Source organism: Oncorhynchus nerka, linkage group LG27 (genome assembly GCF_034236695.1).
Source record: "Oncorhynchus nerka isolate Pitt River linkage group LG27, Oner_Uvic_2.0, whole genome shotgun sequence".
NCBI classification, from domain to species: domain Eukaryota; kingdom Metazoa; phylum Chordata; class Actinopteri; order Salmoniformes; family Salmonidae; genus Oncorhynchus; species Oncorhynchus nerka.
Genome location: NC_088422.1, coordinates 98,868,590 through 98,882,035, shown reverse-complemented (window position 1 = coordinate 98,882,035; position 13,446 = coordinate 98,868,590). Strand labels below are relative to the sequence as shown.

Below are 13,446 nucleotides of genomic sequence, written 5' to 3'. Positions count from 1 at the left end.
GAGTTACGATAACTCAGTCAGAGAGTTACGATAACCCAGTCAGAGAGTTACGATAACTCAGTCAGAGAGTTCTGATAACTCAGTCATATTTTAAACCAAGATGAAAAAACATGCGAGGCAGCAAAGCGGTGCCATGAAGTGACATCATCATCATAACATGCTAAGTTAACCTGCCACAGACTGACTGTAAACAAAGTGACGAATACTGTGTCCCAAATGGATCCCTATGGGCCCTGGTCACAAGTAGTGCACTATATATGGGGTTCCATTTGGGACACGTTTAAAAAGTGTTTTTTTTACAAAGCTGTTGTTCCTCTACGTGTTAGGTACTTTGATGCCTGCCCTGTCTGTCCATTGGCATGGTTGAAGTCATCCGCAAACAGATCTAATGCCACAAGTCTTTACTTAAGCTATTTACAGCAATCAGATCAGTTGTTAAACTCCACCTATCGACAGGGACCAGGGAGCATACATTCTATCTAGTACACTGTGCTTAATACATCCACATGTTTGGAAAAACCTACCGTTGTCAAACATGACATTATACTAAAGAGAGAGGGAGGGAGCGAGGCTAACTGATGGGAGGAGGGGGGTCGTAGACAGATACATATCAGAGCATTCTCAGTGTGCTTTAAATACATACACGTTAGTAGGAAATATGATACAATATTTGAAGACAAAAAAAAAACATTTAAAAAAAGCATAGGTACAAAATAATAATGGAGGAACACACAAAATGGAGGAACACACAAAATGGAGGAACACACAAAATGGAGGAACACACAAAATGGAGGAACACACAAAATGGAGGAACACACAAAATGGAGGAACACACAAAATGGAAAAGTCATAAATTGAAAAAAAATGAAGATAAAAAAATCAGATGAATATATTAAGACATTTCTGTGTAAGACATGTCAGAGCATCAACAGTATTACATCTAAGTGAGAAATATAAATGACTTCCTGGCTGAAAAGGCTCCGCTGGGGAACACGACTCCAGACACTGACTAGGCTTCTCAGATCATGATCGGTAGGGAGGGAGAGGAGGAGGGAGAGAGGAAGAGGGAGTTGAGGAGGGAGGGAGGAGAGAGGGTGGGAGGGAGAGGAGGAGAGAGGGTGGGAGGGAGAGGAGGAGAGAGGGAGTGGAGGAGGGACAGAGGGAGGGAGAGGAGGAGAGAGGGAGGAAGAGGGAGTGGAGAGGTATTGGGGAGTGGAGGAGGGAGGGAGGGAGGAGAGAGGGAGTGGACGGAGAGGAGGAGAGAATGGAGGAGGGCACTACTCCTATGAGACTGAGTAAGTGAGTGCATCTGGTTAACCTCACCCTGAGAGCCGGATGGGCCAAATTCACACATTTGAGAGACCATTTAATTGGTTCTAAAGTGGGATCTCCACCCAACCGGGGCACCGGGCGAGCTAAAACAAGATGGGTGTATATGAGGGGTAGAGGTGGGGGTACAGGGTATATGAGGGGTAGAGGTGGGGGTACAGAGTATATGAGGGGTTAGGGGGTAGAGGTGGGGGTACAGGGTATATGAGGGGTAGAGGTGGGGTACAGGGTATATGAGGGGTTAGGGGGTAGAGGTGGGGGTACAGGGTATATGAGGGGTAGAGGTGGGGGTACAGGGTATATGAGGGGTTAGGGGTAGAGGTGGGGGTACAGGGTATATGAGGGGTAGAGGTGGGGGTACAGGGTATATGAGGGGGTAGAGGTGGGGGTACAGGGTATATGAGGGGTTAGGGGGTAGAGGTGTGGGTACAGGGTATACGAGGGGTAGAGGTGGGGTACAGGGTATATGAGGGGTAGAGGTGGGGTACAGGGTATATGAGGGGTAGAGGTGGGGTACAGGGTATATGAGGGGTAGAGGTGGGGTACAGGGTATATGAGGGGTAGAGGTGGGGTACAGGGTATATGAGGGGTAGAGGTGGGGGTACAGGGTATATGAGGGGTAGAGGTGGGGGTACAGGGTATATGAGGGGGTAGAGGTCAGAATACAGGGTATATGAGGGGGTAGAGGTGTAGTGGTAACATGGGCGGGGCTAGATGTTCTGACAGCACTGCATCTTTGGTTTGTTCTCAGTGGGCTGCACCTGGATGTTGACCACATTGTTGCTAGGAGACATGTCGCTCTCCTGACGCTCTGACATCTGCTTCTGAGAGACGATTCGATAGATTTCTGATGGAGGGGAGAGGGAGAAGAGAGGGAGAGGTGATTAGGTCATATCCAGTCTGTCTTGCCAAGATAGCAGATCAAATCAACAGGTGTGACCACACACACACCTGTCAGAATGGTCTGGAAAGCCGTTTCAACGTTGGTGGAATCCAGGGCTGACGTCTCAAGGAAAGACAAACCGTTTTTCTCTGAAGGGAAACAAACAACGTCAGAAAATAAGTTAGAGACTGTACCCGTTATGGAACAAACAACTCCCTAAGTTAGAGACTGTACCCGTTAGGAAACAAACAACTCCCTAAGTTAGAGACTGTACCCGTTAGGAAACAAACAACTCCCTAAGTTAGAGACTGTACCCGTTATGAAACTAACAACTCCCTAAGTTAGAGACTGTACCCGTTATGAAACTAACAACTCCCTAAGTTAGAAACTCTACCCGTTATGAAACTAACAACTCCCTAAGTTAGAGACTGTACCCGTTATGGAACAAACAACTCCCTAAGTTAGAGACTGTACCCGTTATGGAACAAACAACTCCCTAAGTTAGAGACTGTACCTGTTCTGGAACAAACAACTCCCTAAGTTAGAGACTGTACCCGTTAGGAAACAAACAACTCCCTAAGTTAGAGACTGTACCCGTTATGGAACAAACAACTCCCTAAGTTAGAGACTGTACCCGTTATGGAACAAACAACTCCCTAAGTTAGAGACTGACTGTACCCGTTCTGGAACAAACTAAGTTAGAGACTCGTTCTGGAACCTAAGTTAGAGACTGTACCCGTTATGGAACAAACAACTCCCTGAGTTAGAGACTGTACCTGTTCTGGAACAAACAACTCCCTAAGTTAGAGACTGTACCCGTTATGGAACAAACAACTCCCTAAGTTAGAGACTGTACCCGTTCTGGAACAAACAACTCCCTAAGTTAGAGACTGTACCTGTTCTGGAACAAACAACTCCCTAAGTTAGAGACTGTACATGTTAGGAAACAAACAACTCCCTAAGTTAGAGACTGTACCCGTTCTGGAACAAACAACTCCCTAAGTTAGAGACTGTACCTGTTCTGGAACAAACAACTCCCTAAGTTAGAGACTGTACCCGTTAGGAAACAAACAACTCCCTAAGTTAGAGACTGTACCCGTTCTGGAACAAACAACTCCCTAAGTTAGAGACTGTACCCGTTATGGAACAAACAACTCCCTAAGTTAGAGACTGTACCTGTTATGGAACATTCCACAGGAATGAATGCAAGCATAAAAAGTGACATTAAAACATACATTTTTGTGAGACTACAGCATCATCAATGAAGGAAAGTACAACAAAAAAAGAAAAACAGAAATGTATGTAGCTTTTTCAGTGTCTGACACTTGTTCAGAAACGACGAGGCATCTCTAACCTGCGAACGCCCGAGCCTCGTCGGTGGGCACGGCCCGGAGGTGACGCAGGTCACTCTTGTTGCCAACCAGCATGATGACGATGTTGGTGTCTGCGTGGTCTCTCAGCTCTTTCAGCCACCGCTCCACGTTTTCATAGGTCAGGTGCTTGGCGATGTCATAGACCAGCAGGGCCCCCACCGCGCCTCTGTAGTACCTGCACCATGACATCATCAACAGTGGACAAAGAGGTCCATTTGATCAATAAAAGCCAGCGTACCATTATAGCACTTTTAACAACAGGGCACAAAGAGCTTGGAAAGACGACCGTTGGGGATTAGGTCTACTCTATTCAGAGTTCTGACGTAAAACACCTTCTATCCTCCCTCTCCATTTCTCCAGGAAGCAGTTTGTCCATGAAATCTCCTTCATTATGATCCAAAAGGCTAAACTCTCTCCTACTCTGAGACGCTCGATACCTTCCGTCCCCGACTGTGTTCATACTGACTCTCAAATATCCTCCCTGCTTCCACGACAGCACCAAACATACATTAATCACAGGACAGACAGGAGCACAGGATACAGTAATGAGTCTCAGTGGGATTACAGGATACAGTAATGAGTCTCAGTGGGATTACAGGATACAATAATGAGTCTCAGTGGGATTACAGGATACGGTAATGAGTCTCAGTGGGATTACAGGATACAGTAATGAGTCTCAGTGGGGTTACAGGATACGGTAATGAGTCTCAGTGGGATTACAGGATACAGTAATGAGTCTCAGTGGGATTACAGGATACAATAATGAGTCTCAGTGGGATTACAGGATACGGTAATGAGTCTCAGTGGGGTTACAGGATATGGTAATGAGTCTCAGTGGGATTACAGGATACAGTAATGAGTCTCAGTGGGATTACAGGATACGGTAATGAGTGGGATTACAGGATACGGTAATGAGTGGGATTACAGGATACGGTAATGAGTCTCAGTGGGATTACAGGATACGGTAATGAGTCTCAGTGGGATTACAGGATACGGTAATGAGTCTCAGTGGGATTACAGGATACGGTAATGAGTCTCAGTGGGATTACAGGATACGGTAATGAGTCTCAGTGGGATTACAGGATACAGTAATGAGTCTCAGTGGGATTACAGGATACAATAATGAGTCTCAGTGGGATTACAGGGTACGGTAATGAGTCTCAGTGGGGTTACAGGATACGGTAATGAGTCTCAGTGGGATTACAGGATACGGTAATGAGTCTCAGTGGGATTACAGGATATGGTAATGAGTCTCAGTGGGATTACACCTTTATTTAACTAGGCAAATCAGTTAAGAACAAATTCTTATTTTCAATGATGGCCTAGGAACAGTGGGTTAACTGCCTGTTCAGGGGCAGAACGACAGATTTGTACCTTGTCAGCTCGGGGATTCGAACTTGCAACCTTTCGGTTACTAGTCCAACGCTCTAACCACTAGGCTACTCTGCCGCCGATTACAGGATACGGTAAATTAGCCTGCGGTCTTACGAAGTTAGCCTGCGGTCTTACGAAGTTAGCCTGCGGTCTTACGAAGTTAGCCTGCGGTCTTACGAAGTTATCCTGCGGTCTTACGAAGTTAGCCTGCGGTCTTACGAAGTTAGCCTGACTCATTTTCTGTAAACCAAAATGGGCTGATTCACGACAACTGAAAAACGTATTGGCACCGTACAGAGATGGTGTAATATTGTAGTGGATAAAGATGAGGGGAATGTCCTCCGTACGGAGATGGTGTAATATTGTAGTGGATAAAGAGGAGGGGAAGGTCCTCCGTACGGAGATGGTGTAATATTGTAGTGGATAAAGAGGAGGGGAAGGTCCTCCGTACGGAGATGGTGTAATATTGTAGTGGATAAAGAGGAGGGGAAGGTCCTCCGTAGGAGGGGAAGGTCCTCCATACGGAGATGGTGTAATATTGTAGTGGAAAAAGATGAGGGGAATGTCCTCCGTACGGAGATGGTGTAATATTGTAGTGGATAAAGAGGAGGGGAAGGTCCTCCGTACGGAGATGGTGTAATATTGTAGTGGATAAAGAGGAGGGGAAGGTCCTCCGTAGGAGGGGAAGGTCCTCCATACGGAGATGGTGTAATATTGTAGTGGAAAAAGATGAGGGGAATGTCCTCCGTACTGAGATGGTGTAATATTGTAGTGGATAAAGAGGAGGGGAAGGTCCTCCGTACGGAGATGGTGTAATATTGTAGTGGATAAAGAGGAGGGGAATGTCCTCCATACGGAGATGGTGTAATATTGTAGTGGATAAAGAGGAGGGGAAGGTCCTCCGTACGGAGATGGTGTAATATTGTAGTGGAAAAAGATGAGGGGAATGTCCTCCGTACGGAGATGGTGTAATATTGTAGTGGATAAAGAGGAGGGGAATGTCCTCCGTACGGAGATGGTGTAATATTGTAGTGGATAAAGAGGAGGGGAAGGTCCTCCGTACGGAGATGGTGTAATATTGTAGTGGATAAAGATGAGGGGAATGTCCTCCATACGGAGATGGTGTAATATTGGAAAAAGATAGTGGATAAAGAGTGGAGGAGGGGGAATGTCCTCCGTACGGAGATGGTGTAATATTGTAGTGGATAAAGAGGAGGGGAAGGTCCTCCGTACGGAGATGGTGTAATATTGTAGTGGATAAAGAGGAGGGGAAGGTCCTCCGTACGGAGATGGTGTAATATTGTAGTGGATAAAGAGGAGGGGAAGGTCCTCCGTACGGAGATGGTGTAATATTGTAGTGGATAAAGAGGAGGGGGAATACGGAGATGGTGTAATATTGTAGTGGATAAAGAGGAGGGGAAGGTCCTCCGTACGGAGATGGTGTAATATTGTAGTGGAAAAAGATGAGGGGAAGGTCCTCCGTACGGAGATGGTGTAATATTGTAGTGGAAAAGATGAGGGGAATGTTTGGCGCGACCAAATGCAGACTACTGCGCAACTCGCTACTCAGGTAGGATGCCATTTTGGGATTTATTTATTTAGTATTTATAAATCATTTGTTTTATCATCATCATTGTTATTATTGTAGGTCTATTTATTAATTCAAACCATTTCTTCAAATATGCAAAATGTGTTTTGTTTCATTCTTTTCATTGGCTAATTAAGTTTGATCAGTCTTTTTAATTGGGTGCTCTATATTTAGTTTAAGACAGGCCTACAAAATAGACAAATCAATAACCTATTGCTGTCATTTGTTGGTAATTGCTACAATATTGCCTGTTCAAAACTTTTGTGAAGGTTTAAACCAGTACTTTTGATACTTCCAGTTGAAGCTCGCATCCGCTACAAGACCATGGTGCTTGCCTACGGAGCTGTGAGGGGAACGGCACCTCAGTACCTCCAGGCTCTGATCAGGCCCTACACCCAAACAAGGGCACTGCGTTCATCCACCTCTGGCCTGCTCGCCTCCCTACGACTGAGGAAGTACAGTTCCCGCGCAGCCCAGTCAAAACTGTTCACTGCTCTGGCCCCCCAATGGTGGAACAAACTCCCTCACGACGCCAGGACAGCGGAGTCAATCACCACCTTCCCGGAGACACCTGAAACCCCACCTCTTTAAGGAATACCTAGGATAGGATAAAGTAATCCTTCCCACCCCCCCCCCCTTAAAAGATTTAGATGCACTATTGTAAAGTGGCAGTTCCACTGGATGTCATAAGGTGAACGCACCAATTTGTAAGTCGCTCTGGATAAGAGCGTCTGCTAAATGACTTAAATGTAAATGTAATTACCCTAATACAGTTTTGAAACTTTGGTGAAGGTTATGGTTTGTTGTTGTTATTAGCCTACTATACTGCAGAACCTATGATATGAGCTGGTGAACACAGGCGCTCCAACTAACTCCGACAGTTGAACTTGAGGTGCGCAAGAATGTTTTAGGCCTACCAGAGTTACTCCTATAATCTAACAATATAATGCGTATCTTTATAAAAATAAAAAAGATATATATAATAAACCCAGGGTCGGAAATCGACCCTGCCGCACGAGCATGCTTTTGCGGCACAGTCGATAGCGTGCTGGACCTCATGCTCGAAAGTCGAGGGTTCGAGACCTGCTACTTGCTGTTTCATTACATTGGTGTCAGAAGTGATTGGACCTTGCATCCACGACAGTGCGTGTGCTTGGCCGGTGAGCGCGTTCCTGTAATGTAATGAATCAGCAGGGAGCAGGTCTCGAACCCTCGACCTTCGAGCCCGAGGTCCGGCGCGCTATCGACTGTGTAAAAGCATGCTCGTGCGGCAGGGTCGATTTCATCGCCTATAAACCCAGGGTCGTTACAATATATTCTAATTCTAATTGTAAATGAATGAATTAGCCTCCTTCTGTACATCTGTATCTGTATAGCAGACACAGTAGGCTATCTGAGAAGTATAAAGAAATGAATGTTTGTGTCGTAGCATGAGCTACTCCCACAGGCATATATATGTCCCACACTGGGGCTAAGCTTCTTCTCATCATTCATACATTCATACATACAGAAGGAATTCATACCCATTGACTTATTCCATATTTTGTTGGTTACAAAATGGATTCAATTTATGTTTTCTTCTCACCCATCTACACACAATACCCCAATAATGACAAAGTGAAAACATGTTTGTAGAATTTTTTTGCAAATGTAATTGAAAATGAAATACAGAAATATCTCATTTAAATAAGTATTCACACCCTTGTGTCAGTACATGTTAGAATCATCTTTGGCAGCGATTACAGCTGTGAGTCTTGAGATGATGTGGTCCTTCAAACATTCAATCATTGCACAGAGTGAATCCATGCAACTAATGAGACTTGAGTAAAAATGTGTTTAACTGTAACATATTTAGGCATTGCTATAACAAAGGGGTCCAATACTTATTGACTCAAGACATTTCAACTTAAATGTTCTTTATTCATTTGTCAAATGTTCTAAAAACCTTATTCCACTTTGACATTATGGGGTTTTGTGTGTAGACCAGTAACAAAAACATCTCACTTGAATCCATTTTAAATTCAGGCAGTAAGAACAACATGTGGAAGAAGTCCAGGGGTGTGAATACTTTCTGAAGGTCCTGTAGAGATTCTTCACCTCCAGCTGCACAGGTCACATGATGGTAGAAATGGTTCAAATTGATTTCAGTTTTCCTTCATTTAAATCACCGGCCACTAGGATCACCACCTCTAGATTATGGCTTTATACAGCTGGTTGAGTGTGGTCTTAGTGCCAGTATCAGATTGTGGTGGTAAATAGACAGCATGCAATGCCCCAATGTAATGGCCTAATGCAATGCCCTAATGGCCTAATGCAATGCCCTAATGGCCTAATGCAATGCCCCAATGTAATGCCCTAATGGCCTAATGCAATGCCCCAATGTAATGGCCTAATGGCCTAATGCAATGCCCCAATGTAATGGCCTAATGCAATGCCCCAATGTAATGGCCTAATGCAATGCCCTAATGCAACGGCCTAATGCAATGCCCTAATGGCCTAATGCAATGTCCCAATGTAATGGCCTAATGCAATGCCCTAATGGCCTAATGCAATGCCCCAATGTAATGGCCTAATGCAATGCCCTAATGGCCTAATGCAATGCCCCAATGTAATGGCCTAATGCAATGCCCCAATGTAATGGCCTAATGCAATGCCCCAATGCATGCAATGGCCTAATGCAATGGCCTAATGCAATGCCCTGAGGCAACGACCTAATGCAACGCCCTAATACAACGGCCCGACGCAGTGGCCTGACGCAACGGCCTGATGCATTCAGTGCTCAAATATCAGACAGCTGAACTGTGAAATGGACAATTATTGTTTTAGGAAAGTAAAAACCAATAAAACAATAGGCTATGAAATTGAATATAATGGAATATGGAATATATTACATGACTGTAAGTGGAGTCTGCTAAATGGAATATATTACATGACTGTAAGTGGAGTCTGCTAAATGGAATATATTACATGACTAAGTGGAGTCTGCTAAATGGAATATATTAGACGACTAAGTGGAGTCTGCTAAATATAATATATTACATGACTAAGTGGAGTCTGCTAAATGGAATATATTACATATAGATGACCGGTAACTTTCTCAAAGGTTCAATAAATAGAATTCTTCCCGGTCTCTTGTCCAGCGCCAAATCTTCCTATTGTAAACTCTGGATAAGCTTTACCTTCCCCAATCCTAACATTAACCATTAGTGGGAAAAATGATAAACTGACCCCAGATCAGCATCTAGGGGCAACTTTACCCTACAGCATACTCACGCCGAGGTGATAGCCCGGTAGCGCTCCTGTCCTGCCGTGTCCCAGATCTGAGCCTTCACCGTTTTCCCATCCACCTGGATACTGCGGGTGGCAAACTCCACTCCAATGGTGCTCTTACTTTCCAGGTTAAACTCATTCCGGGTGAAACGAGAGAGCAGGTTGCTCTTGCCAACACCCGAGTCTCCTATCAGAACCACTGGAACACAAAATTAATGGCTGATGGATTGAATGCAATAAAATCTTTATTGACCCCAAAGGTCAGCGCCGGATTACACAGGCACACACTTCAATTTTTCTCTGCCTCAAGGGCCCCTATGGTTTTGGCCCTTAGGGCTTCAACCCATGTAAGCTCCTGCATTAATCAGGCCCTGCCAGAAGGTCAATGTGTAGCAATTACATGGGGATATGACATAGTTACATCACGTGTAGCTACAAGATGCCATCACATAAAATATCTGACCATCACCATTCACTTTTGCAGTGACACTGTCAAACATCCACAGTGGTGTGTAGCTAACGTTCATTCTTAGTCTTATGCGCTTTTTATGTTAAACCAACTTGAAATAGAAAACAACAAAACAGATAGCCACAACACATGACATATGTCAAATGTAGATTAAACAGCACAGAAAAACCAGGAAAGGGAGATTATAACATCACATTATTTATCTACGGATGAATGTAGCTAGATAATAACCTATATTCGTTGCATGTAGCTAAGATAACCAGCTGGCTGGCTAATCTAGCAATCTAGCTATCTCGGGAAACACCCCGACCTCACTTAATCATACAAAAGTCAGCATTGTTTAGAAACAGCTGCTAACCTATTAACGTTAGGCGTTTGGGTACCTAACGTTGCAATCCAACTGCTTCACAATTTATGTTTATAATTTATCATCAATATGTAGTTTTCGTTTATAAAACAAATAATGTATCAGAGCTAGTCACACACCTATATCATACTTCACAGACACAAATGAAAAGGTTTCACTGTTAACGTTAGCTAAAACAGCTGCCTAGCTAACGTTAGCTACCTAGCTAGCTTTGATATCGAGGATCATGCTGTAATGTTACCTTTAAACAGATAATCGTATTCATCATCTCTGGTTCCCATTTTCTAAAATATAAATAGGAGTATTTCGTTTATATAAACTGTTTAAAATGCGACGATTTAGCAAATAGATTTTGAAACACTCAGCTAGCTAACGGCGACGGGTCTGTTTTCAGACTGACACTTCCGGGATTTTGTTGTGACGTTGGCTAGCTATGGGAGGGGGAGCAACAAAAAAGCAAACCAACAGCCGATATTCATTGCTACTATATGAATTGCAGACACTTCAAATAAAAATGCACCAGTGAAGTACTAGTCCGCCACAGAAAATAACCACTACAGTGCAGTGGTATTCTTATTACATAGATAACTGTTATATACATAATATGGAAGAAGTTGGAGCACGGGGTTCTATGGTGTAATGGTTAGCACTCAGGACTCTGAATCCTGCGATCCGAGTTCAAATCTCGGTAGAACCTATGTTTTTATTCTCTCAGAAACGGCGCAGATCCACAGAGAAGACATGTTCTGATGAGAAAGCCGATCAAAATACACTACGTTTATAAAACATCACGAATACCTGCTCATTCCATGACTTAATCAGGTAAATCCAGTTGAAAGCTATGAACCCTTTCTGATGTCACCAGGAGAAGACAGGTTAAATAAGGATTTTTAAGCCTCGAGACATGGAATGTGTTTCAGTGCTTTTCAACATGGTATGGTAGTAGATGCCAGTCGCACCGGTTTGAGTGTGTCAAGAACTGCAACGCAGCTGTTTTTTTTTGACACTCAACAGTTTCCCGACATCCAGACAATTTCAATCAAGAATGGTCCACCACCCAAGGGACATCCAGATAACATGACACAACTGTGGAAAGCATTGGAGTCAACATGGGCCAGCATTCCTGTGGAACGCTTTCGACACCTTGTAGAGTCTATGGCCCGACGAATTGAGGCTATTCTGAGGGCAAAAAAACGGGTGCAATTTAATATTAGGACGGTGCTACCAATGTTTTGTACACTCAGTGTATACCTCCACATAAAAAAAATCATGATGAAATAAAATATTGGATTTTAAGAATAATGTGATTTACCACTAGATGGCAGAATAGTTCTGATTAGGCTACCTTTCTAGTACTAAACTCCACGGGGGAATTATAATTATGAGAGGATCTAGGGCTAGGCTATTTACACTGAAGAAAAATATAAACCCAACAAGTAAAATGTCGGTCCCATATTTCATGAGTTGAAATAAACGATCCCGTAAATTTCCCATGTGCACAAAATGCGTATTTCTCTCAATTTTTTCTTCACACATTTGTTTACATCCCTGTTAGTGAGCATTTCTCTTTTGCCAAAATAATCCATCCATCTGACAGGTGTGACATATCATATGCTGGAGAAGTATGCTCTTCTCTGATGAATCCCAGTTTCAACTGTACATGGCGGACAGCAGAGGTGTATGGCGTTGTGTGTGAGAGCGGTTTGCTGATGTCAACGTTGTAAACAGAGTACCCCATGGTGGTGGTGGGGTTATGGTATGGGCAGGCTTAAGCTACGGACGCCGAACACAATTGCATTTTATCAATGGCAATTTGAATGCACAGAGATACTGTGACCAGATCCTGAGGCCCATTGTCGTGCCATTCATCCCCCGCCATCTCCTCATGTTTCAGCATGATAATGCACGGCCCCATGTCACAAGGATCTGTACACAATTCCTAGAAGCTGAACATTTCCCAGTTCTTCCATGGCCTACATACTCACCAGACATGTCACCCATTGAGCATGTTTAGGATGCTCTGGATCTATGTGTACGACAGCGTGTTCCAGTTCCCAGCCAATATCCAGCAACTTTACACAGCCATTGAAGAAGAGTGGGACAACATTCCACAGGCCACAATCAGCAGCCTGATCAACTCTATGCAAAGGAGATGTTGCCCTGCATGAGGCAAATGGTGGTCACACCAGATACTGACTGGTTTTCTGATCCGCACCCTGATCCACACCCCTACCTTTTCTCTGTGAGAGCATATGCATATCTGTATTCCAGTCATGTGAAATCCATATATGAACAGTAACTCAGTAAAATCTTTGAAATTGTTTCATTTGATTAAATAAAATAAAAATTAAAAAATGAAATTGTTTCATGTTGCCTTTAGATTTTTGTTTTTGTCTGGGAAATGACCATTTTCAATAACACTTCACATTAAAGTACACTTACAATTATGTATAAAATTTATTATATGCATTTTATATATAGTCCTAAGCATTTTAATGTATTTTACCAGTACTTGTGTAGACTTGCAAGTCAGAATCTTCACATTCAAAATTGTATAACTTAGTTTGTAAAAATAAAAAATAAAGATTAGTTTATAGATAGTGTAGTTCATACATGTGTGTTACACAGCTATAACACAATGATATGTTATTTTGGTGCTTCCTATAATTACATAGGGTGACCCGACAGCAGCCAAACCCGCGCGACGCAACGTATCCCCCATCACAACCAAAATGGCGGAGGACGGAGCCGGGTCGGCGCCTTGAACACAACTGGCTATAGAAATATTGTAGT

The 13,446-nt window shown here is 43.5% G+C and overlaps 1 protein-coding gene and 1 non-coding gene across 2 annotated transcripts; one reads left to right on the top strand and one right to left on the bottom strand.

The window, feature by feature from the left end:
• Nucleotides 1-386: 386 nt before the first annotated feature.
• Nucleotides 387-11,062, bottom strand: LOC115116237 (ras-related protein Rab-11A). The gene is made up of 5 exons (XM_065012437.1): nt 10,895-11,062; nt 9,821-10,016; nt 3,567-3,760; nt 2,281-2,361; nt 387-2,176 (listed from the first exon to the last, which is right to left on the bottom strand). Exons 1-5 carry the CDS (start codon nt 10,932-10,934, stop codon nt 2,040-2,042), a joined length of 648 nt encoding a protein of 215 aa, XP_064868509.1. The 5' UTR covers nt 10,935-11,062; the 3' UTR covers nt 387-2,039.
• A 216-nt stretch (nt 11,063-11,278) lies between these two features.
• Nucleotides 11,279-11,350, top strand: trnaq-cug (transfer RNA glutamine (anticodon CUG)). The gene has a single exon. It is a non-coding gene; the product is annotated as a tRNA-Gln (tRNA).
• Nucleotides 11,351-13,446: the final 2,096 nt, after the last annotated feature.